This window comes from Sus scrofa, chromosome 18 (genome assembly GCF_000003025.6).
Source record: "Sus scrofa isolate TJ Tabasco breed Duroc chromosome 18, Sscrofa11.1, whole genome shotgun sequence".
NCBI lineage: Eukaryota > Metazoa > Chordata > Mammalia > Artiodactyla > Suidae > Sus > Sus scrofa.
Genome location: NC_010460.4, coordinates 29,096,274 through 29,121,920, shown reverse-complemented (window position 1 = coordinate 29,121,920; position 25,647 = coordinate 29,096,274). Strand labels below are relative to the sequence as shown.

The window sequence follows — 25,647 nt, the reverse complement described above, 5'->3', positions numbered from 1 at the left end:
CAAGATTAAGGCAAAGATAAGAGGAAATGCTGTCCTTAGTGCTGTTGAACATTCTGTGGGCCACCAAGGGAGGCTGGGGAGTCTCATCTGGAGATCTCAGAAAGTGAGAAAGATCCTTAAAGTTGGAGTCATAAAAGCTCAGGGTTGGCAGAGACCTTAAAGGTCATTTAGCTCTAACACCCATCTGGTGCTTGAATCACCTCGACACTGTCCTTGCCAAGTGGTCATTGTTAAACTATTTTATGATTTTTCTGAAGAAAGAGAATCTTTGGAGGTCTTAGTGAAAAGATTCACTTGAGAGTTGGAAATCCTGCCAATGTAACCTGTTGATCTGTTTGGTTTCTGATTCTGTCATGCAACATATTTATTTTTCAGTTTCTTGTCATCTACAAATTTGATATGCCTGCCTTCTGTGTGTCATCTATGTTCCTGATAAAAGTATTAGGATTAGGGATAGAACCCTATGTCATGACATACAGAAACCACCCTCCAGGGTCATGTCTTCATGAATCATCATCCTTTGGTATTTATCGTTCAACCAATTACTAAGCTACCTAATTACACTGTGATTCAGCCCATATATCTGCATTTTGATCTTAAAAATGCCAGTTGTAGCTATGGATCTTTAAGGTACAATAAAATCCCTTAGAATATGTTAAGCTAGCACAACCTGAAACTATTCCTTTAATAATCCATTAGAATATCTTTCAAAATCAATGTTCTGTAATTTGGGAAGTCTACCTTCTTCCCCTTTTTGAACATTTTTTACTACATTTGTCATCTCATCTTCTAGTACCTCTCCATCCTTTGTTATTCCTTAACCATCCACAGAGAGCAGTTCCATGGCCTGCCTACAAGATCTGTTGGCTTCCTGGGATTTGCATATCCCAGTACAGTCATTCATTTAGAATAGATCAGTTATTTGCTACCTTACATCTTTGTATCCATTTATAGTTTATTTCTCCTCCCTTTGTCAATCATTCTCCCTGATGGAGAAACCAGGAACAAAACAGAAATTAGAGAATTTTGCTTTCTCTTTATTATTCGCTGCTACTAATTATAAATGTTCCTTGTTTTGATGTTGTTGTGTGTCTGTCTTTTTTGCTTATTTGTTTTTATCGTGGTTTTGGAGAAGTGAGAGCAAGGGGGCCTTAAACATAATTTAAAAACAGAGAATAGTTGGTTGTCTTTAGCATTTTTTTGTTTGTCTTTGTTTTGTTTTGTAAGCTTCTGCTAATTTGGGGTTGTAGCTCTCCCGACATTACTCTTATAAGCTCATTTCACTCTCTTACAGTCCTTCATTACATGCCCTCTTTCTGTCTTTTTTTACATGTCCTTTAGAGAAACCTTGTGAGAGATCTCTGTACAGCCATAGTGGTAACTTAAATGTCACCCCTCTTTTCTTCCTGAGAGGGTCATTTATGATTGTAGTTATGATTAGACATTTGGAAGTTGCTCAACCCTCTCAAACCATTTTTCCTTCTGAGTCTCATGCCATTGAATCATTCCTCTTTTCTTTGAATTTTTTGAAGTCCACCTTACCTTCTTTGATTATCCTGAACTCCAAAATGACATAGTAACTCTCTCTGAATGTTCCTATCAATTTTCATTTCACCAACTATTTTTTTCTTCTTGGTCAGAATTAGGTCCAGAGTTGAAGTTCCCCTAATTGCTTCCTCTACCATCTGGGAGATAAAATTATTACCAAAGTAAGTCGAGAACCTGTTGGGGGCCCTACTTTTAACCAAATGAGACTTCTAGCAGACATCTGGATGGTTGACACCCCATCACCATACTTTCTGGCTTCTGTATGTGTATTGTGTTGTGACAAGGATGCATCATCTATATCTTCCATTGAGCTGAGCAGTCTGTTCTGTACCCCGCCCCCAACCATTAGCACTTCTATTGCTCTTTCCTTTCTCCTTCACTCATAAGCTCTTAGCATGTTTCTACCCCAGACTCATGAGTTTCCACATAGATGTATGTTTTCTTGGCCAGTAGTGCTACTCTGCCTCTCCTCCTATGAATGCTATTTGTAATATAAACAAAGCAAGCAAGCTACCCCAACCTGTCTTCAGTTCCCAGTCCACCAACTGTAATTGTGTAGCTAATTCCTCTGATGCTATGTCCACCACTCAGTACTATAATCTCAATTTTCACTTCATTTCCCTGGACCCATATTTATGTGTCTGCACCTGAAGCCTTAAGTATTGCTTCTTGATACCCAACCCACTTTTTTTCTCTAGTGAATCACCGGGCAGTTTCGGCATCATTTTTCTTTCCAAGCCATGGCTACTGCCCTCCACAGTGATTGGTTTTACAGCTTTTTTTCTGGGCATTTTCCTCCCTATCTCACTGCTTTCAGTTTAAAGCTCTATTGACCAGTCCTGCCTGAAATCAGAAGGATTGCCTAAGAAACTTTTAAGACCCCTCCTCATGGCTAAGATTAACTAGTAACCCCAAATCTCACTTTAGCTGTAAATTCAGCCTCCTTTTCCTAGCTGGCTATTGCAGTAAAAGTAACATTCGGTTGTAGTAAAAGTAACATTTGGTTTCACTTTCTGTTTGTTTTCTCTCTTGTGGTCTAATGGAGGTTCTGATAAATATGGAAATGACCATAAGAGAGGCAGCGGAGAAAGCAAGCCAAGGGATCTGTACAGATCAGGACCTGTGTGGTCTGCTCTGGCTTCACCGTTTCCTTATTATAGTCCTTTCTTTGACAGTTGGGTTGTTGTTCTATGATTTGGAAGGTTTAAATTTTCAAAGAGTTCCCCTTGTTCGTTGGTTGATTGTTTTTCCTCTCTGACTTCCTACATTAAGAAGTTGTTGAAAGGATTAAATGAGATGATATATGTTAAGTGCCTGGTACAGTGCTTAATATATACTAAGCAACAGGTGATAGCTTTTATTGTTAAAGGTGTGAGATTTAACTCTTGCTTGCTACTTTTGATTTTGAGCTCTTTAGAAATAACTCTGCCTGTAGGTTCTTCCAGTATTCTTCTCTGACAGATAACCAGTGCTAACTATAACGAGATGTTGAAGCACTGCTTTTAAATGAATAACTTACTTGCTTTAATGAATTTCTCATTCTGAAGAAATCCTTAAAGAGAATCTGTGTTTAATAAATAGAAGTAAACTTTATGGTATCTCTAACTTTGAGTGTCAGAAGGAGATGTTTAATAACAGCTATTATCATTGCCATTGTTAGCTGACATTATTGAGCATGGACCACATGCTGGCTACTACTGTACTGAGCACTTTTCATGCATCACCTTACTTAACCTTCACAACAACACTGTGAAAAATAGATTCCATGTTGATCTCCATCAGGGAGGCAGAGTAATAACTTGCCCAAAGTGACACACTAATAAGGGGCGGAGTCCACATGTGAGCCCCATGCTCCTAACACTACTCATCTTATCTCTCAAGCTAAAATACAGACGTTTCTTTTGCACCATTATTTTGTGTCAAAACGACAAACAGGGATGCATGAACCAGTTGGCCACTCTGCATGTTTTGGCATAACTCCTGCCCTTCTGCATGCACTCCTGCAGCTATTACAATGTCCTTGGATTTGTCATTGATGGCAGCTATTATCTGAATGGACAGGTGTGCAACTGCTTATATTCTCTTGGCGGAAGAGGAAGCAACAACAATTGCTGAAGCAGAAAAGCTGTTTAAGCAGGCTCTGAAAGCTGGAGATGGCTGTTACCGGCGTTCTCAGCAGCTACAGCATCATGGATCCCAGTATGAAGCCCAACATAGTAAGGTTTCCTCTAGGTTGACATGTTGGGGGATCAGAATTTTAACATGATTAGTCAGAGAAAATGTTCAGGCCAGTTCAAAATGTGATTTTCCCCTAGATTAGAATAAGTATTGGTTTTTGCTTTTCTTTTTTTAATTAATTTTTCCTCCCCATAAGAACACAGTCCATAATTAACTTATAGCTTCATTACTGCTCATGTTTTCTTTCCTGTGTAGATTCTTAACTCCAGAAATAAATGGTAATAACCTTTAATGGTAATCTTTTTCCGCCTCAGAATTCTTACATATTTTTGTTTATCTGTTGCTTATTTACCCCATAATTTTAAGTCCTAATTGGGAAACAGGACTTAAATTAGTGTTAATGCTATGAAAAGTTTTATCTTATGGATTTTCTACAGCACAGGTTGAAGTAGGACAGCTAAGAATATAACAATTATTGTTGATTATCTCAGATTGTCTTTTGCAATTATTTAGGAAGCACTGGTGTTTGCTTCCAGAGAGTAAAAGCCATAAGTTTCTAATTATTTTTTTATATTTAAAATAACGGCTTATTTTATTTAGCAAAACTCTTTAAAATGAGACCTTTCACTTTAGTATACTAAACTGAAAGTTATATTTGGGGGGAATGGTATAAAAACAAGACAACAAAATAATTTCTGGAATTCCCTGAGCTTTGACTTGTCAGTTTGTTGGTAGTTTAAGCAAAAATTTAGTGATTCTTGTGAGAGGGAATGTTTTTATTATTTAAGCAAACTTCAGCTGTTTCCTTAAAGTGGAATTTCTCTCAAATCATTTCTCTCTCATGCATCTTGGAGAGTAGGAGTGTATCTTCATATTTGAGAGTATAAAATTGAATATTAGTATTAAACTTGGATTTGGTGCAGAAACTGAGTGCCTTACTCCCTGTGACTAAGGTACAGTGAGATCTTTGCACCGTAGCCCATCTATATGTCTGTCCTCACAACCCATCAATACACAGGTTTTTATTTTTATTCTGTAGTAGTTTATATGTTAATCAAGTCTGTAATCACCATCTGTATCTTACTTTTTTGAAAAGATTATGTACAACACAATAAATTTTGAAGACATGTATAGTAAATGTCTATTTTAACTAAATGAATATTAATACATAAAATTACATAATATATAACTTAAGAAGTTTTCTTTATTTCTTTTATTCTGTAAATAAAATCCTTTTAACCTGTTGTCTAGCTCTATCCAAAAAATATAATCACATCTTTAAAATAATTTGAAGGTACTTGGCAAATTTTCAGCCACATCTTGTTCTCATTGTTTAAAACTTGAAATGTTAGGACTTTGGTCTTAACATCTTTTAATAGCTGCATATTATACATATACTTAATCTATAACAGGTGTGTCATATTTTTCTAAAACATGGTAATTTTATTGAGGATTAAGCACAAGCATGTTCTCACTGGTCTGGAAACATATCCAAAAAGACATATAATTAAATAAGAGATTAAGATGAGAAGTTGTTAATGTACTTTTTTAGAGTCATTGAAGTGACTATTATTACAACTATTTGGCCTGTCAATGCCTTCTCTAACACTAGGGTAGTTTTCATTTTGTTGCATAGTCTATTGTCATATCTGGAATGTGTTATTTTGCCATCTAAAATCGACTGCTTTGGGGACCTGGAGATGATTATGATGTCACTAGTGTTAGGGAAGGAATAATGTAAAACAGAAGTTCAAGATGAGGCTTCTCCAAACTTAATGTCAAGAAGGAAAAAAAAATGGTTCATCAGGATGCAACCTGAGAGTCACCTCTTTGCATCTTCCCCAAAAGCATGCACACTAGAAGAATGTGTTCTTGCTTGTAAACCACATGCAATGTGGGTACAGTCATTTTCCCAGCACTTTGTGGCAGATGATTTTGTTTATCACATATTCAACATCGTGACTCAAAAGCATGGATTAATAATCAGTCACATGAGTTGACCTTTGCAAGTCTAAGCACTTTGACTCTACTCTGTATGTACTCTGCTGTTAGCACAGTTGTCAGTGCTCCTGGCAGTAAGAAAACATCAAGGGAGCAGATTGTTCTCTCTGAGGTTTTCCTTGAAGAGCCTAAAAAAATGCACCTCTGTATTTTTTCTTGATGCTCTGCAGAAAGCTCTTGTTTTGTTAAGTTCTGGTATTTTATATCTCCCTCTTCAGGACGAGACACCAACGTCTTGGTCTACATCAAAAGAAGGCTAGCAATGTGTGCCAGAAGACTTGGGAGGACCAGGGAAGCAGTGAAAATGATGAGAGATGTGAGTTTGAATTTGTGTTTGGAAACAGTGGCAATGCACCTGACTTAGAGAAGGAGGAGCCCACTGAATGGCCATAGCACATGGTACCACTGATGGTGTGGTAGTCCCATGGGGCTGGGGTTCTGCTCTAGCTCCCAACTTAGTAAATGAGTGGTCTTGGAAAAGTTACTCAGCTTCTCTGTGCCCTGTTTCCTCATCCGTAAAATGGGGATAACAGTAACTTTAACAATAACACTGCATTAATAATAATGATTACTACTTAGGATTGTTGTCAAGATTAAATTAAATAAAGCATGAAAAGCTTTTAATAGAAAGACTGGCCTATTAAAGAAATCTCCATAGATATCCCTATTATTAAACCTTTGGAGCTGTAGCCAGAAGCCAAGAATGAGATCAGCCATTTTAGCTGACTGACTTTTCTGTGTTTAGTTGTTAGGAAGATTTGAATAAACTATGGGTCAAATTGCTACCCTCAAATTTAATGATATTATGATCTAATGTTTTTGTAGTCATTTCAAGTATTTTCCTAGGTTCTTGAATCAGAATATTTTCTTAGGAGTGGTCAACAGAAGAAGAGAGAAAATAGGTGTGAATTTTAAAACAAAAGAGAACCAAAGGAGGTTATTATTATGTAACTTTAAATAAAAACAGTGGTTTTAAGGGAAACCAATTGAGGAACTTTTACTTCCACATTTTTTTAAATAAAAAATAGTTTTTATAAAGAAATGGACACCACTAGGAATTGTATTTATAAACCATTTTCTTTTAAAAAACAATCTCAGAAAACCTTTTTTAACATGTAATTCTTCCACATCTTCCTAAATTAGGAGACACAGGTAACTGCCCATTATAAAAACGAAAGAACCAAGGAGTAAGATAAAAGTGGCATCTTGCTCAGCTCTCAGCTTTTGAGTTGGAGAACTGGACTGTGTAAACCTAGTGAGCCTTTCCCCAGTTTGTCCCTGGAAGGGCAGTTATTTGTGTAATTCTCAGTTACTCTTTGGCGGTAGGGACCTGCACTCCAGCTGCACCTCTGGTTATTTCTGCAAGTTAGCAGAATGTGAAGCCCCAAGTGAGACCCTTGTTTCTGATTTGGGTTCTGGCTACTCATTATGCAGCAGTGTAGCCACCAGACCTGAGGAGAGGAGCAGAGAAGGGAGATTCCAAGATAATTCTAATTTGACTAAGGGTGATAGATGCTCCTTCGGCAAAGCCACTGCAGCGGGGCTCTAAGACCAAATTCTTTTGGTTGAAGGAAGAATTTAAAGAATGTTTGTTATATGGTATAAGTACTATATTTTAGAAAAGGATATTTCTATAGAGACATATCTTACTCTTAAAGCTTTTTAACTTCCAGAAATTCCATCCCTTGGTATAAGGAAGAAACTATACCCTTCCTTGAAAGAGCTGAGCATTTTATGAAGGATAGGGTATTTTTTTATCTTAAACTGGCCTGGAGTTCCCGTCGTGGCACAGCAGAACCAAATCCAACTAGGAACCATGAGGTTGCGGGTTCGATCCCTGGCCTCCCTCAGTGGGTTAAGGATCCGGCATTGCTGTGTGCTGTGGTGTAGGTCGCAGATACGGCTTGGATCTGGCGTAGGCTGGCAGCTGTATGTGGTGTAGGCCTGCAGCTGTAGCTCCGATTGGACCCCTAGCCTGGGAACCTCCATATGCCATGGGTGCGGCCCTACAAAGGACAAAAAAAAAAAAAAAAGCATAAATTGGCCTAGTCACAGTCAGCCTTTAACAGGCGTTTTATATTCATTGCTGTTTCCTAACCTCAGGTAGCCTGGAACAGGCATGCATGGAAGAACAGATTTTGGTGATTTTCTTTATTATACATGTATGCAACTTCATAGGAAGATGATATTCATTCCATTTTTTGTAATCAGCCTCATTCTGATTGTCATAATTTTTAGTATATGCATATAAAATTTCACACAGTTAAAACCTGCATATCTATGCTATGAGTTTTGTTTAAGATTATGTTTATAATTCAGTTTACTGACTTAGTCCACAAATAGGTCTTGGGAGAAAATCTGAAATCCAGTAGAATAAATGCTGGGCAGAGAGTAAGAAAATCTGGATATGAATCTCAGCTTTGCTCTTCACTAGCTTTGTGACCCATGGCAACTTCTTTTACTTTCATGGGCTTTTCATTTGGCTTCTGTAAGTTGGGGATAATTCCTACATAAAAGGGTAAGCAAGGGAGTGATGGGGAGAATAAAATGAGATAATGTGAAAACACCCAGCATATAGTAGATATGCTTACATTTTCCCCTATTTTTTCTCCATTATATAGTTAGGTCTTAATTTTCTGGGCCGTTCACTGATGGATGTTTTGGGATATTTCTGATTTCTTTTGCTTGAATGACTGAATCAATCAGTCAAGCAGTCTCTTCATGTGTGCATCTATGCTTATATGTATAGTTTCTTGGCTTACTATTTGGAAAAAAAATATTATTTGAATGATAATACATGTTGCTTTTTTTTTTTTTTTTTGCTTTTTTGCTTTTTAGGGCTGCACCTGTGGCACATGGAGGTTCCCAGACTAGGGGTCAAATTGGAGCTGTAGCTTCTGGCCTACACCACAGCCACAGCAATGTGGGATCCAAGCGGTGTCTGCAACCTGCATCACAGCTCATGGCAATGCCGGATCCTTAACCCACTGAGCAGAGCCATGGATTGAACCTGCATCCTCATGGTTCCTAGTCGAATTGGTTTCCACTGTGATACAACGGGAACTCCACATATTGCCTTTTGATTGGGTTTATGGAGCATCCACTGGATGTGTGTTCTACTGTTGCAACAGCCCTGTGGGGGACACTGTTAGACATGTGGATATGTGTTTTGAAAAGAAATATTCAAAGTGCCCTTTCCTTCAGAAACTCCTGGAACCCTAAAAGGAGGGGAGGTTGAGGCCCCCCCCCCCCCCCAGTAAAGCTGTAGCTGGTCCCAGCCTTGCAGGAGACAGTTGGTCAGTCCTGACTCCCCTCAGGTCACAGGTCATGCATAAAGGAGACTTCCTTAAGGGGTTCACTCTTTTAACAACATGTGCATAAACCGTCTTACTGGAAAACTTCCTCTGATAAAACTGCACACCGGATTCCAGGCAGCCTGCTGATAAAGCGTTAGGGCAGGAGGATCTAATTTTTCATTAAGACACAGTCATCCTGGAGTTCCCATAGTGGCTCAGCAAGTTAAGGACCCACTGTTGTCTCTGTGAGGATTTTGGTTAGGTGTGTGGCCTGTCTTAGTGGGTTAAGGGTCTTGCATTTCCATAAACTGTCTTGTAGGTTGCAGATGCGGCTTGGATCTGGTATTGCTGTGGCCATGGTGTAGGCCTGAAGTTTCAGTTCCGATTTGACCCTTGACCTGGCAACTTCCATATGCCGCAGGTACAGCAGTAAAAAGAAAAGCAAAAAGCAAAAAATCACAGCCATCCTATCCCATATGCATTGGTTGAGACTTACCTAGAGCAGTTTTTAAAGTAGAAATAGAAATGCTACAGTTAGACTGTCTTCCATGTAGAAAGTAGACTCTTTAAAACATTTCTCTGGAGATCCCTTAAAGAAGGGAAAATTGTTAATTGATGAGATATCCTGAAAGAAAATGAATGGGAATTCTGGGAAGGCGAGCTGTTGATGGTTATGGATCAAAATAGTGATACTGTAAGTGAAATATTGATGAGGTAAGAACACATAGGCTCCTAAATGTCAGGATTCATGGCTTCTCATTTCTAAAGAAACACATTAATAATTTTGAATTTCCAGGATGTTTTCTCAAAAAACTCTCTTCTTTTGGGGGGTGGGGGGTGAGGGGGGCACTGTACTGGAGGCATGTGGAAGTTCCTGGACCAGGGATTGAACCCGCACCACACACCACAGTAGTGAGCTGCTGCAGTGACAGCGCTGGATCCTTAACCTGCTAAACCACAAGGGAATTCCAAAAAAGAAAAGAAAGAAAGAAACAAACAAACCCTCATTTTAATTAGCTTCCTTTTGCAATCAAGAATATGAAAGCACCTTACTGAAGGGGTGTTTTGGCCACAAATAGAGCTAAAAGAGCATGGTGGGTTTTAAAGTTCACCATAAGCTATTACTTATTATTCAAAATGAAGAGTTGTGATTTCCACTTTCTCAGATTTAAAGTATTTACTTCTTCTTTTTTAGGAATTTTGCCTCTTTAAATTTGATATCATGACACAATTTATTTTCTCTTTTTAGCTTTTACACTTTAGCTAACCTCAAAATTTTCCTCTAACTTTCCCTGGCCCTATTTGAGTAGACTGGGAATAGAATTAGGTATAGCATGCAGCTGAGGAGAACCCAAAAGCTCCTCTTGCCCCAGTCTTTTGGTCTAGGGTAGGGTTTCCCAGTCTTGGCACTAGTGACATTTTAGGCCATAAGGCTTTTTTTGGGAGTGTCCTGTGCATTGGAGGATGTTTAGCAGCATCCCTGGCTTCCACTCACTAGATGTAGTAGCAGCCCACCCCCTTGTTACTCCCCAGTGTGATAACCAAAAATGTCTCTGGACGTTTGTCCCCTGGGGAAGGAGGTATGCAAAATCATTCCCCATTAACCACTGACCTGGAAAATCCTACAGTGAGTAGAACTGTTTTAGGGCAGACATCAGGTTTTTCTTCACTCTACTTGGTAGTAGCCTGAGTTTCCCCTCTGGTGGGTGCAAGTCTAGAAGGCATCCCCAGAGTTGATCAGTTCCTAATAGAATGCTTTTGCCTAGGACCAGGCCAATTTGGAGAGCTGTTTTGTCTTAAATAGGATTTCCTGAAGAAGTATGTGTATGAAGGTATGTGTGTAAAGGTTTTAGTGGGGTCCTCGTTGGAGGGATGAGGAGAGAGGGGAAGGTAAAGACTGGACGTCAGGTAGAGGTCTTCCTCGGTCTCAGTGCCCCCAGATAATTGTCTGCTTCTCTTCCCTAAAGTCTACAATTTCTTTGAAAGTTGACCTTAAGCTCTCAGACTTTACCATCTATTTCCTCACCTTTTGGTAGTCTTCTGCAGATCTCTGGGTCATTCTCCCTGATTCTTGTTTCACTCTTCTCCCTGCAATACTACTACTTTCACTATCCTGGCCTTTCATTTGACACATGTCATCACAGCCTTCTGGAAACATTTATTTTAGGAAACTTTGATCTCTTAGTTCTCCTAAAATTTCAAAGTTCCTGGCTAGATTCATGTCCTCTTTGTAACTTCCCAAATTTGAAGTGTCCCTGGCCTGTCTTCTTTTCGATTTCTATCTGTAACTCTGGGTGGAGTTCTAAATGCCATCTGAAAACTGACAAACTTTAAAGTGTTTATTATATTTTGTTATGTTTGTTGTTCTGTTTTAAGTGTTTATTATGTTCTAGGCATTATTTTAAGTGCTTTACAAATATAAATCACTTAATTTCATAGCAGCCCTTGACCTAGGTGTTTATTCAACTTTATGTAGCTAATGAGTATTTCTGATAATGTGATCTCTCAGTCACCTGCACCAGAAATATCCAAGGCGCTAGTTGAGCACCTGCTTCATAGGGTTGGTATGGGAATTAAATGGAGTAATCCATGCAAAGCACTTATCACAGGACTTCTCGAATAGTAAATACTCAGTGTTGCTCTTCTTATAATTATTGTCTAAGATATATTAAGTGAAAAAGTAAATATCAGATATAGTTTGATCCTCTTTTTTTCAATTAATAATAGAGGCTAATATCAACCAGAAGTTCTCAAACTTTTTGGTCTCAGAACTCCTTTAAATTTACTAAGGCCCTCAAAACTTTTGTTTGAGTGGGTTTATCTATAGATAGTTACCATTTTGAAAGCTAAAACTGAAATTTACATCCACAAAGACTCTCTTTGCAAATAAGGGTTAGGATTTACGTATTTTTTTTTCTTGAAGAACACAATTCAATCTATAACACCAGGTTATATATAAAAGCAAAATATAGATACTCTGTAAATACTTTCTAAATTTCACTACTTCGATTAGTGGAAGGCATGTTTTATATGCCCTTGGCCGCATTCATCCCTTTCTCAGCCTAGCTGGTAAAGGTTATAACTGCTAAACCTCCTTTTGTTCTTAGTCAGGGCTCTTTATGAAAAAAATAGTCAGAGGAAACTGCAGTTACCTCATCCCTGGACTTGTATCCTTCCTGCATTTTCAGCATCATCTCCATGATTCCCAGTTGAGAACTGGAGAGTTTTCCATTCTTGTCATATAAGTTACATAATGAGTATTACTATGTATCAGAAGTTTTGCTAAGAAGTTTACATGTACCATCTCATTTAATTCACGTGGGTGTCCTATTAAATTGCAAAAATAATTTGTACTCATTGTAGAGAGTCAAAGAAAAAGGAGGTTATGATGTCTCCTCCATTCCTGCAGTGGCGTCTCACTGAGGTAACCAACATTCATAATCCAGCGTACGTCTTTGCACCCCCTTTTCTTTGCTCCTATACTTACCTGATTATGTAAGGATTTTGAGAAGAGTTCATGTGTATCTTAACCAAGTTTCCATATGAAAATTAAGCCTGCATAGGGATGCTCAATTTCTGAACTTTTTCCTTGGGGGCTCCCTCACTAAAGAAAACATACAAGTTTTGAGATAATAATACAGTGCCATAACCTCTGACTTCTTTTTTTCACAATTATTTTATTCCTCTTCCCAATGTTTAACTCAGATCACTTATTCAGGTGATCCTTTCATTAAGGAGAGATTAGGGCCACTGAACAGAGAGAGACAGTTCTTTTGAACCAAATTTTAAAAGTATACAAAAGGATAAATGAAGCTCATTAGATTTTGAGCTTTTTGAGTGCTGGCATGGTATTGGTTTTTCTTGTGTGTCCCTCCTAGCATACTGCATGGTATCTTGTAGATGGGCAATCAATAAAATATTTGGGTTTGTGAATCAGAGCTGTGGGGTACAAATTCCCAGCTAGTGCTTTATACCTGAGACCCTTGATTCCTAGCCCTTATTGATTAAGATACTTCTTTGTGGGAGTTCCTGCCATGACACAGTGGATTAAGGATCTGGCATTGTCTCTGCAGTGGCTAGGGTTGCTGCTGAGGTGAGGGTTCAGTCCCTGGCCTGGGAACTTCCATATGCCATGAGTGTGATTAAAAAAAAAAAAACCATTACAAACAAAAGAACCCCGCCTTTTTGTTACTCTTTTAATTCTACTGATTTTCTACATTTCTTCATAAATGCATGTAAATTAAAATGAGTCCTATTTACAAAAATTTTATAGATGTTGATTATATATCATCCCTTTTAGGTCATTAAAGGTATCTTAAGGTATGTGCAATTGACCTTTGAGAATTAACTTAGTAGTATTAATAGCAAGAGAATGCCCTTTAAATGACTTGTGAAGAGGAGCACTTCCAGTGAAAGCAAACTTTAGAAAAAGCACACATCTCTGGGATTAATCAAAGTCTGTGGAACATTAAAGACTATTGATTTGTGATTTTGCCTGCTAATGTTCATGAAGAAAAATCTTCTTGACATCAGTGATTTATAAAAAAGAACTAGTATACCCTTCCCAAATTGTTTTTAAAAATTTAGGGAATATTCTGTAAAAGAAATTCTGTTTTTATTGCACAGATAAGGATACTTTTAGGAGTAGTATTCTAATGAATATTTTGGGGGTTAATTTCTATTCCCTTTTATCTCCTTTTCCTTACTCTTAAATCCTGTAGTTTCATTCCTTTCTTTCCTTCACCTTTCCCTTCACAGGTCACATTATTTCCCTTTTATCAATATTTCTTTTTTTTCCCTTTAAATTGTCTTGGCTTACTATGAATAACTTGGTTGATTTAGAAGATGTTGATTGTTGGAGTTCCCATTGTGGCTCAGTGGATTAAGAACCTGAGTAGTATTTTTGAGATTGCAGGTTCAATCCCTGGCCTTGCTCAGTAGGTTAAGGATCCAGTGTTGCCCCAAGCTGTGGCGTAGATTGCAGATGCAGCTCAGATCGGGCGTTTCTGTGGTATAGGTCAGCAGCTGCAGCTCCAGTCCCACCCCTAGCCCAGTAACTTCCATGTGCTACAGGTGTGGCTGTCAAAGGGTGAAAAAAAAAAGATGTTGATTGTTGAAAGAAGTCAAGTACTATTATGAGGGCATAGGGCATGAGAAGAGTAGCATTTTAATACATTCAGGCAATCAAGTATCACTTGAACACACTTTCGAGCTTTTAAGACAACCAGATATATCCCTTGAACTAAAGACAAAGTGTACAGAGAGATATGTTAATTCATAGTAAGTGTTCTCAAATATTTGTTGACATGTTTTCTAGAGTCTTAATTTTGCTATACTTACAATTAAAGAAAAAGTGAGTCTTGAAAGCAAATGCTTTAAATAATAACCCTAATCTTCAAAGTTTATATGACTTTGAAGACTTTATATCAATCCTGCTTTCTTTTCTTAATCATGATTTGCTTTTCCGGATTTGCCTGACATATTAAGTTGACTTATTTAATAAATTATTGGCAACTGGTGATTTATATAGAAAGGAAAAGGTATAACTGGTAAGATCAAATAATAGATTTATTGATATTGATTTACCTTTTTGCATCAGTAATGATGAAGAATAGTTTCATCAGCTTTGTACTCTGTAATCACTGTATAAAGTGAAGAGCAGGTGGCAAATAATCCCTGAGACAGATGAGAATATTATTTTATTTACATTAGGTGTTGTCATTTACCTGGAAGTCTTACTTTTGCCCTAATAAATGCATGACTGATAAGCCAGCTGTCACTGTCAGGGATTTTCATACTCTGGGCCCACATTTTCCCATGTGGTGAGCACTGTCTACTACTGAGTAGAGCCTCCAATGCCTGTGTCTGGCCCCTGAGCAGTTCTAGACAGAGGCCTGATGTCTGGGAGAGTGATTTAGCTTCCCTCCTCCAATCTCCCATTCTTGACCACCCTTCCCAGGTATTGGTCTTTGGCTGCTGCTTCTCTGCAATGTCTACAAACCGGTCTTCTCTTGGATTCCTGCTGTTCTGCATTTCACTTTCCCAGGTGAAATGAAACCTTCCTGGTTTCATTCAGTGACTCCAGTCATGCCCACTGTTTTTCTGGTTCCACATCTCCTCTCTCACTTTTACACTGCAGCCTTGATTTCGGTCTTGCTGTACCCACATTGCACTAAACCATCCGATTATTCATTCACTCAGCGAAAAAGTATTGAACCTTCATTCCATGCCAGTCCCTGTTCTAGGTGATTGGTAAAACCAAGGAACAAGACAAAGACCACTGACCTTACACATTCTGTATTCCAGCAGAGAGAAGAGACAAAAAGTAATAAACATAATAAGCATGTATTTTCATAGCATATTAGAAATTGATAAACACTATGGAAAAATGACAGAATAAACCAGGATAAAGAAGATAAAGAAAGGCAGTGGGCAGAGAGTAGAGGCCATGGAAGTTGCAGTTCTAATAGAATGATCAGGTACATGTAATAATAGAAAGTGACATTTCATCAAAGAGCCTAAATCAGGAGTATACTGGTAAGCAAAAGAGTTCTGGGTGGAACAGAGTAATTCCAGGGGAGGGGTGGAGGTTACAGGTGATGTAAGCTTTGTGGACCATAGTAAGTGCTTCAGCTTTTACCCTGGGTGAAATGGAGGTGAAAGGTTTTGAGCAGAGAAGTGACATGACCAGTCTTAACTTTTACCCACTGCTGTGTGGCAAGGGAGAAGCAAAGAGGTCAATCAGGAAGGTTGTTATATTAATCTTGGCAAGACATGATGGTGGCTCAGGCCAAAGTGGTAGCAGAGGAGATGTGAGAAGTGGTTAGATTACAAATAAGTTTTGAAAATAGGACCAGCAGAATTTGCTAATCTATCAGTGTGTAGTGTGGAAAAAAGAGAGCAGTCAAGGATGATTCTCAGAATTTTGCCTTGGAAGGAGAGGAGTTCCTCTTAGCTAAGATGTGGATATATGCAGGTGGAACAGCTTTTTGTCTTGCTCAGTTTTTTTCTTTTTGGCTGTGCCTGGAAGTTCCCAGGCCGGGGATCGAACCCATGCCACAGCAACAACCTGAGCCGCAACAGTGACAACGCTGGATTCTTAACCCATTGAGCCACAGAGGAACTCCTGGAACAGGTTTTGGGGGAAAGGTTAGGAGTTCAATTTTGAATATGCTGTATTTGAGAGAGTATGTTACTCATTTTTATCATAAATACTGGCTTCTTGATCCTTTGTGGATCATAACAAATTTTTGCTTTGTTGAGGTGAGGAAACAGTTAAATAGAGGAAAACTAATGAGACCTTTGAGTTTGATGGAATCTCTTCTAAAATGTAAATAATGAGGAACTCCAATTATAGTACCACTTATTTTTAAAAAGCCCAGAAAGGTAAAACCTAATTATTTTAGAAAGACCAAGACCACAGCAGTATTGCAAAATACATAGTTCAGTGTGTGTTTAATTTACCTGTCTGTAGATTTTCTTTTTCTTATCGTTTTTACCCAGCATTATTTTCCAGGTCTGTCCATTTTTACTTCATGTACCTCTAGTATATGTTTGCAGTTTCTAACTGCTGCGTCATATTCCCTGTTATGCTCCTACTCTATCTTACTTAACCTTTGTTAAGTAACCCAAAGTGGGGGTCCTTCACTTTCCCCGAATTATAGCAGTGGTACGGTGAATACCCTTATAGACATGTGAGAAACTTTCACTAGGGTGTATACCCAGGAGTGGGATTGCTGGATGTTAGGCATGTGAATGTTTGATTTCAGCGTGTCCTGCCAGTACACTTCCCAGAATAGCTGCCTGTGATTGTTTAAATTCTCATCAGTAATACATGACTACGCCCATATATCTCAAGTCTGTTTTAAGCACTATATATGTTATTATGTATTTCAAATTGATTGTATGTAACTTTTTATAATATTATTTCATAATTAAAAAAATCCCGTATCTGTGGTTGCTGCCCCTTTTTAAATTTTATATTCTGTTTATTTGCCTCATTTTACTTTTTTTTCTTGATTAGTCTTGACTGAAGTGTGTCTTTTTTATTAATCTTTCCAAAAGAACTAGGATTTGGTTCTGTTTATTTTCTCAACATTTTTGTCTTTATTCCAGTTTTTCTGTCCATGTTTGTTCTGTTTTATTTCTCTTCCTCTCCCTCCCTCATCCTCTTGTGTTTGGCACCTTTTTACCAGTTTCTTAAGTTGAACACTTATCTCCTTTATTCCCTTAAAATTTCATCTTGTTCCATATAGTATGTTTTTAGCCCCTTGTCACTGATTTATAATTTTTTTACATTATGTTTAGAGAACAGGGACCATAGGATATTGATTTGGGGAAATTTTAATGGGGGCCTCCTCTAGGGCCTAATATATGGTTAGTTGTTATAAATATTATATCTGTTTGAAAGGAGTATATTTCTCTTTGTTACAAAAGTCTGTATGTATTGGCTAGATTGAGCTTATTGATAACCAAGTTATTCAAATCCTCTGTATTTTAGCTTATTTTGTCTGGATGTTCCATTGGTTTCCGAGAATGATATGATAGAGTATTCATCTCTAATTGTTTACCTGCTTTTTTTCCATGTTCAGTGAATGTATAGATTTTGCTATATATATTTCAAGACTATATTGTTAATGCATTTATATTGATAATTATTCTGTATTGATTTTCTTTTTGACTTGTAATACGATGTGCTGCTCTAGCTCTTTTGGATTTGTCTTTGCCCTGTTTTTTTATTTCTATATTTTATAACCAAGTTTTCTGTAACTTTTTGTTGGACCATTTGGATCTATAAAAGTTTTGCGGGATATTGTCTTTATTCAAATTTGACAGTTTTGTATTTTAGTTGGTAAGTTTTTCCTGTTTGTGTTTATTGTCATTATTATTCTGTTTAGAGTCATTTTTGCTATCTTTCATAATTTGTATCTGTCATACTTTCCCTCTTCCTTTCTTTTCTTCCATTGAATAGATCTCTGGTTCAGTATTTTAAAAGCTTTTTTATTATAGTCCCTACTAACTATAATCCATACTTACATTTATGCTTCTTGTTTGGCTATTAAGCTTATCAATATCTATGTCTTTTTCCCAAATGATACAGTTAACTTAGGCAGTGCCTGTTAATCGTCTCTAGCTCACACAGCAACCAAGGAAAGTTGTAAGCAGTTTTTTCCTTCTGTGAGATGTTCAGACTGATGCCTGAGTCTCTGCTGGCTTGGCCAGGCTACTTCTTTGACCAAGAGCCAGTGAAGCTATTGATTTTTGGGGTGAGCAGAGAGGTGATTACCGGAAACAGACATTTTGGCTGACCTGGGCCAGAAGGAACAGAAACTATAAGGCAGACAAAGCCAGAAGTGCATGTGATGACCAGGGAGACCAATGAGTTGTGTCTCTTGGTTTCCTTTTGAAATAGTCAACACAAAAGCATTGGATATATTTTCTTCCTGGACAGTTGTCTGCCCACTTGTTAAGAGCCTTCTCCCTCTCCATGAGCTTGCAGACAATGCCTTTATGAGTCAAGAGTGCACTGGTGCACAAGACTACTTTCTGAGACCTGAGTCTCTTTGAGCCTACTGAATGCAAGCAAAAAGTCACTAGCAAGGCATCTTGCTATACTCTCCTATTAGAAAAATTTGTACTGCATAGGTATAGTAAAAGAAGTTACCACCTCTTTTTCTACTCCCAGACATCCTGGACTCCTCTCTTTGCTTCACCTTCAACATTCAGTTAATGTGTACAAGTCCAGTTGGCTTTACGGCCAAAATGTGTACATAGTCTGTTCACCTCTTTTCAACTGCACTCCTGTTATCCTCATTCAGGTCACCATTATCTTTCATCTGTACAATGCAGTTGTCTCCAGGCTTCTGCTCTTGTCCTTCTAGAGTCCCTTCTGCAGAAAGTAACCAAGTAAGTTTTAGAAACTCAGCGTAACTTGTCACTTCCTTGCTTAACAGCTTCCAATAATTTGCCATTACACTTAGAGTAAAATAGAAATGCTTTTACATGGACTGCAAGGCTCTTCAGGATCTGCTCTCTCTTTATTCTTCCAGAATTTTTGAGTATACCAGGCTCGCTTGTTCCTTCCTTTGGGCCTTTGCAAATATATTTTCTCTTTGCTTGGAATACTCTCTTCCAGATCCTCACTTGGCTAGTCATTTAAGTCCAACTGAAACATCACATTTAAAGGCCTTTCTATGATACCAGCTGAAGGAGCTCAACACACACTTACGTGTTCACAAACACACACATTCATACTCACGCACCCTATCATTCTCAGTCATATTACTGCTATATTTTTATTGCCCTTTCACTTTTGAAATCATCTCATTTATTTATTTGTTTACTTTTTTGTTGTCCATCTCCCTCATCTCCACTAGTAAGTAACTCCACAAGGGCAGGAACTTCATCATGTTCCCTGACACATGATAGCCACTCATTTAATTTTCATTGAATGGATGGATAAATGAATGGATGCCTGAGTGGTGAGTACACAGGCTCACTTCCCAACCACATCCCACCAAATGCAAAAGCAAGAGAACTTGACTGAGATCTTACAACCCCCACATTACAAGCTCTTTTCTACTCTAAACAAATATTCAGTTTCTTTTTTTTTTTTTTTGTCTTTTGTCTTTTGTCTTTTTGCCATTTCTTGGGCCACTCCCATGGCATATGGAGGTTCCCAGGCTAGGGGTCTAATCGGAGCTGTAGCTGCCAGCTTACGCCAGAGCTACAGCAGCGCAGGATCCGAGCTGCGTCTGCGACCTACACTACAGCTCACGGCAACGCCGGATCGTTAACCCACTGAGCAAGGGCAGGGATCGAACCCACGACCTCATGGTCCCTAGTCTGATTCGTTAACCACTGCGTCACGACGGGAACTCCAATATTCAGTTTCTTTAGTGAGCACTTGTCTGATTACAGATTAGGCAGTCATTTCATCTCTATTAAACTCAGGGGGATATGAGAAGGGCTATCCCCTTCTGTGGTCAGGTGTTTAGTCATGTATAGAAACAGCAGGTGACCCACTTCTGCTCTCTGTCTCTGCCAACTCCGAATTTGGAGCTTCTCTGTGTCTTCTCTTAGAACAACAGCTGTGACTTCCTCTGCTTCCTCTGCTGTAGTTTAATCAAGACCTAGTTGCAGTTTGTCTTGGAGAAATTTGTTAGATTCTCTTATTCAGTGACTGTGAGTCATTCCTCCTACTACCTTTGCTGTTTTCATCACAGGCATGGGTTTGTCTCCTTTTCTACCACTCTCCCATCATTTCAGTAGATTTGTGGGAGAGAAAGTAGGTAGACCTGTTTGTTCAGTCTTCTGTTTCAATTTGTAAGTCCCTTGCCTGAGTTCTTTTACTGTGGTGATGTGGGATGTATAATGACTTACCAAGTAGAATTGGAATTTATGTTAATAAATAATTCTGTCTGTTTCTCTAATACATCTCTGACTGAAGACAGGGAGATTTATTTAGACCTTTCTCTAAAAAGTAAGAATTTGTTTTATGTTGTTGCTTCTGAGAATATATCCCTTCCAGAAGAAGAGAAATGTCGCTCCTGTCTTGTATAGTTTCCTTTTAAAACTTTGCCTTCTATCCTACAGTAATGGAGAGACATATCCAGATGCTCTGGGTTTAATTTAATGGGTCCTGGTAGAACAGCCCCAAGTGGATTCTAGGCCCAGTTTGAGAGATTTAAGAGGCAGAGTTGAGAGATGTTAGAGGGTAATTGGATAGGATTTGTTTGGTATTTGTTTTTATTTTCAGGACATCAGGTGTTGTATGAGGGAGAGAACACTAAGAGGTCGTGGATGATTTCTTGATTTCTTTGTTGGAAAGCTGGGGAAACAGTGTGCCATCATGGAGACTGAGATTGTGGTATTAGTAGGTGGTTTTAGGGGTGGATGGTGAGGATAGATGGGATTACTTCAATTATAGATATGCCATTTTGCAATACTTATAGGTCAGCCAGATAGAAATACCTCGTAGGTTTCGGAGTATATAGACCTTAAGCTCAGGAGAAAGACCTGGGCTGGAGGAAGTTCTGGCAGTGGTCAGTATGGAAGGTGATTAGAACCATAAATGGGTATGAGATCATATAGGGAAGAGTGAATGAAATAAAAATAATTAAAAAGAGGATTTAAGAGGGGTGCAGAATAGTTTGATCCAAGAAGGCATGAAAAGAAGTGACCAGTGAAATAGGAAGAAAATCTAGGAGGATATATGCTATGAAAACCATAGCAAGAGAGGAAAATGAATATGAGATCTTAATGCACTACTTGTCACACTTTAAGTATCTGGTAAATATTTATTTATTATGGATAAAATATTTGTTGCATTTTACTCCAAAGAAGTAGTTGGTAATTTGGCAAAAGCAAGATTTGTGGGATATAAAGGGTATAAAATAGATTGCATTGCGCTGGCTCCTGAATGTGAGGTAATGTGTCTCCTAGAGGCAACACCTTCAATAAGCTTATATATAAAAGGTAAAGAGAGGTGATGGTATCTAGAAGGGAAATGTAAGTAGTAGAAGACTTAAGCATGTTCAAATGATGGTAGAAAAAGACTGAGAGGAAAGGCAAAAGTTGAACCTATAAGAGAGGAGGTCGTTTGCACAGTGAGGTCCTGAGGAATGCCTGGTGATGAGTTCCAGACCCTGGAGGGAAGGGTGGCTGAAGGAGGGACCTCACGCGGCTGATAGGAATACATTGGTCGATCTGCATGTAAATGGAAGTTGTAGTGGAGGCTTAGGGCTGAAGAATTGAAGTGGGGTCCTGCCTATTGGCTTTTGTTTTCTTGATTATTGGATGACAAGATCTTCCGCTAAGAGTTCACTGGGAGGAGCTGGGTCAGAACTAAGGAGAGAATTGTGGAATGGGGGAGAGGTCACCAGGGAAATACTGAGGATTACTAGGCAGTATCAGCCCAGAAGAGGTTGGAGGTTGTTATGTTTTAGTTTTTCCTCCAAACCTCACAGTTGTGTCCTTTAGCCTGAATGTGGGGGGAGAATTGGACATCTGGGTTGATCAGAGGTCAGGTGTTGTTGGGTGAGTGAAATAGAAAGACAAGGAAGTCTGGAACTTGAGGGATTGTCAAGGAAGTGGTAAGGAGATCAGCCATGGGCTTTAGGTCAGAGAGAGGAGGTGGGAGGGAAGAAGGGATGATGGATTTGTTTTTTTCTAGAGACAAGTATCTACTGAGTGCCCAACAAAGGTGCCAGCCCCAGTTCTAGACACAAAGTGCATAGTGGACAACAAGACAGACAACAGTTACAACTCTGATGGGACAGTGTGATGAGGAGAGGGACCTGATGATAAAGGCAGTTACAGGTTGTGGTAAATGCTATAAAGGAAATAATATGCCGCTGTGATAAAGGGCAACTGGGGAGAGGCTAACTGAGATAATTGCTCAAGGAAGCTGTCCCCAGGAGGTAACATTATTGCTGAGGCCTGAAAGGTGAGAGCAAGCCAGCCATGTATCGATTTGGGGGAAGACATTATAGAGGAAAAACTAATGCAGAGACCCTGAGACTGGAAAGAGTTTGGCAAGAATGAAAAAGCAGTAAGGTGAGTGAAGGGAAGGGTGGAATGAGGTGAATTTGAGAAGGCAGACAGGAACTGTGTCTTTCAAGGCTATGCGTGAAATAGTAAAGTGTCTAGTTTTCACTGTCAGTACAGTATGTACAACTTAAGTGTGTAAAACAGAGGAAGGAGGTGATGTTACTGGTGATTTTGTAAGATTTCTGGGTACACTGTTTAGAAGGGAGAACAAGAGAGGAAGCAGGGAGTCCAGGTAAGCAGTTACAATAGTAGTCTAGACAAGAGCTGATGAGGGTTTGGAACTGGGGGTTGCAGTGGAGAAATGGACGGAGTTGAAGTACATTTGGACAGACAATCAACAGGATTTGACTATTGGCAAATCTTGTTGGCTCTTCCTTTAAAATATGTTTAGACCTCGACCACTTCTTACTGTATCTACAGCCGTCCTCCTAATCTAAATCATCATCATCTCACAGTGGATTATAAGGCCTTCCTCCCAACTGGTCTTTCTGCCTCCACTCTGGTCCTCTTGCATCTACGGTCCACACAGTAGCTTGGAATGAACCTTTCAGAACATAAATTAGCCCATGTCATTCTCTGGCTCTTAGCTCATTTGGAATTTAAATTCTCCAAGTGGCCTAGAAGGCTCTACATAATCCAGCCCTCATTTCTGGTCTGTTTTTGTGGCACTCCAGCCACACTGGCCACCTTCTTGTTTGTTAAACATGTCACCTCAGGTTCTCTGCTGCTGGAACCCATCCTTGAAATTCTCCTTTTCTAGTCTCACAACTAGCTCCCCCACCTGCTTCAGTTTCTGCTTAAATGTCACCTTCACAATTCCATCTTCCCTGCTTTATTTAAAGTTTCATTTGCCTGCCATGACAGCATTCCCTAACATCCTTCCTTGCTTTATTCATTCTCTTTAGAATATATCACCACCTGATAGTCTTTCTCTATATTTATCTGCATATTTTCAATCTCCCTTCACTAAAATATCACTGTTAGGAGGCAGGGATTTTAAAAATCTGTTTTCTTCTATATCCCAGTAGAACAGTGCCTGGCACTGTTCTCAGTAATCAGTTGAAAAATCAGGGAGTTCCTGTTGTGGCTCAGCAGTAATGAACCCGACTAGGATCCATGAGGATGCAGGTTCAATCCATGGCCCCACTCAGTGGATTAAGGATCTGGCATTGCTGTGGCTATGATGTAGGCTAGCAGCTCCAGCTCCGGTCTGACCCCTAGCCTGGGAACTTCCATTGCTGCGGGTGCAGCCATAAAAAGAAAAAACAAAAAAAATTGGTCACCGAATGGCTTGGATGTATAATCAAAGAAAACCTAGGAGTCCACAGGTTTTTAGCCTGAGAAACTTTGTGATGGTCTTAGCATTTATGAAAAGGGGGACAACTAGGAGAGGAGCAGATTTTTCAGAGTAAAGCAGGGATTCTGTGTTAGCCATGTTAAGTTTAAAATGGCCTATTTTACCTCCGGGTAGGGATATCAGGGGGATAATTGGATCTGTGTCTGGAACTCAGGGGTGAGGGATTTGAGAGTTATCAGCATATATGCAGGACTTAAAGCCTTGTTATTAAATGAGATCATGTATATAGATAGAGAAGAAAGGAGGTTCAGAAGTGAGGCCAGTGGTCCCCAACATTGACAACCTGTGTAGGAGAGAAGCAGCCAGTGGCTTCTGAGAAGGAGCACCTGGAAATATGGAGGAAAACCTGGAGAGTGTGATACAGTGGACACTATGAGAAGAAAAACAATATGAGTAATTGGTGACCTGTGAAAGATAAGGACAAAAAAATAAGTGGACAGAATAAGGCACTAGTGGTCTCAGTGAAATTGAAGAGGAAGTTTAGTGTGAGTAATGGTGTAAGTAACTGGAGATCGGTACTTTCTGGTCAGAGCTGCATGTTTTAGATGGGACACATCCAGATGTCAAGGGCTGGAGTTGGCTATGACTGTGGTTTCTTAATTACAGTAGAGGACAGTTTTTCCTTGGAGACAGTGAAACAATTGAGAGTCTAGGATATTAGATGGGATGTTTACATGGACTGTACTCATCTACTGGGGATAGGGCTTGAGGTTAAGAGTAAGACTATGGAGCCAGGTGTCAAAATTTTTAGTGTATAAGGGTCTGATACCTGGTAGAAAAACACGATCAAAGGATGGTAGCAGGCATTGGAGCATTATGGCATGGGCCTCAGAGGAGCAGAAACTGTTGCCCCAGGGCTGAGCAGTAAGGGTCTAGATGCACTTTGGGGAACTGGCAGAAGCCAGCCCTATGTCCTGTCCTGCTGATAGACCCAAGTTTTGTGGGGAATTAACAGAAGCAATGAACTCAGGCTCGTGTTCTGTAAATAGCTCATGGATGTGTTGGGGAATTTGTGTATCATGGACTCGGATTTCAGGAGGGTAGAGTGGGAAGATCTGTTGAGGAAAATGAACGCTAGAAGGCAAAGCGATTACAGAGCATTGTGGGGACGAGTGTCAAAGGTGGAGGTACTGACCTTCTGCCTGTTGCTGAAGAAAAATCTTTCATAATAGTTAACTTCCAGCATAACTCTATTGTGAGATGCATGCCAGGGCGAGTGTTTGTTAACCCTGCCTCAGAAAACCAAATGAGTTAATCTTCTGAATAGAGTTATTTACCATTACCCATGTGAATGTGGAAGGGTGTCTGCCAAACACAGTTATTGTGGTTTTGGCCTAAAAAGTCATTTCTGTCAGTAATTGTTGGCCTGTATGTTTAGCTGCTCCTTGAGGCCACTCCTGGAACAGGAGAGCAGTGCCATGTCATCACAGAGGGAAGGATGCTTATCGTCCCATTTTCCCTTACTGGGCCTGCTTCCAAGCCATTTGAACTATGCATCAAATTGTCCAGATGTGTTCATGATTTCAGGACTAGGGCACAGCCCTGTTCGAAGCAGTTTAAGATGATAACGTTTTACTCAAAGTGTTACCTGTCAGTTTTGAGGGTGGTATAAATCGTTCTTCTCCCCCAGACAGGGTATGGCTGACTTCTTCCCTGCCCTCTTCTCCAACTTCACCTTAAAACTGCAGTTTACCAGAATTTAGAGTATGGGAATTT

At 39.2% G+C, this 25,647-nt stretch overlaps 1 protein-coding gene across 16 annotated transcripts in view; it reads left to right on the top strand.

Moving 5' to 3' along the window:
• ST7 (suppression of tumorigenicity 7) overlaps nucleotides 1-25,647 on the top strand; it is a 257,080-nt gene that overhangs the window by 163,575 nt on the left and 67,858 nt on the right. For 9 of the 16 annotated variants that reach the window (XR_002340200.1, XM_021078412.1, XM_021078408.1 and 6 more), the window contains 3 exons: nucleotides 1,641-1,709; nucleotides 3,610-3,764; nucleotides 5,946-6,043. Coding sequence is in view for 15 of the 16 variants with exons in the window: in XM_021078412.1 (XP_020934071.1) it covers nucleotides 1,641-1,709; nucleotides 3,610-3,764; nucleotides 5,946-6,043 (322 nt within the window). In the remaining variant the exon portion in view is untranslated. 16 annotated transcript variants of the gene reach the window in all.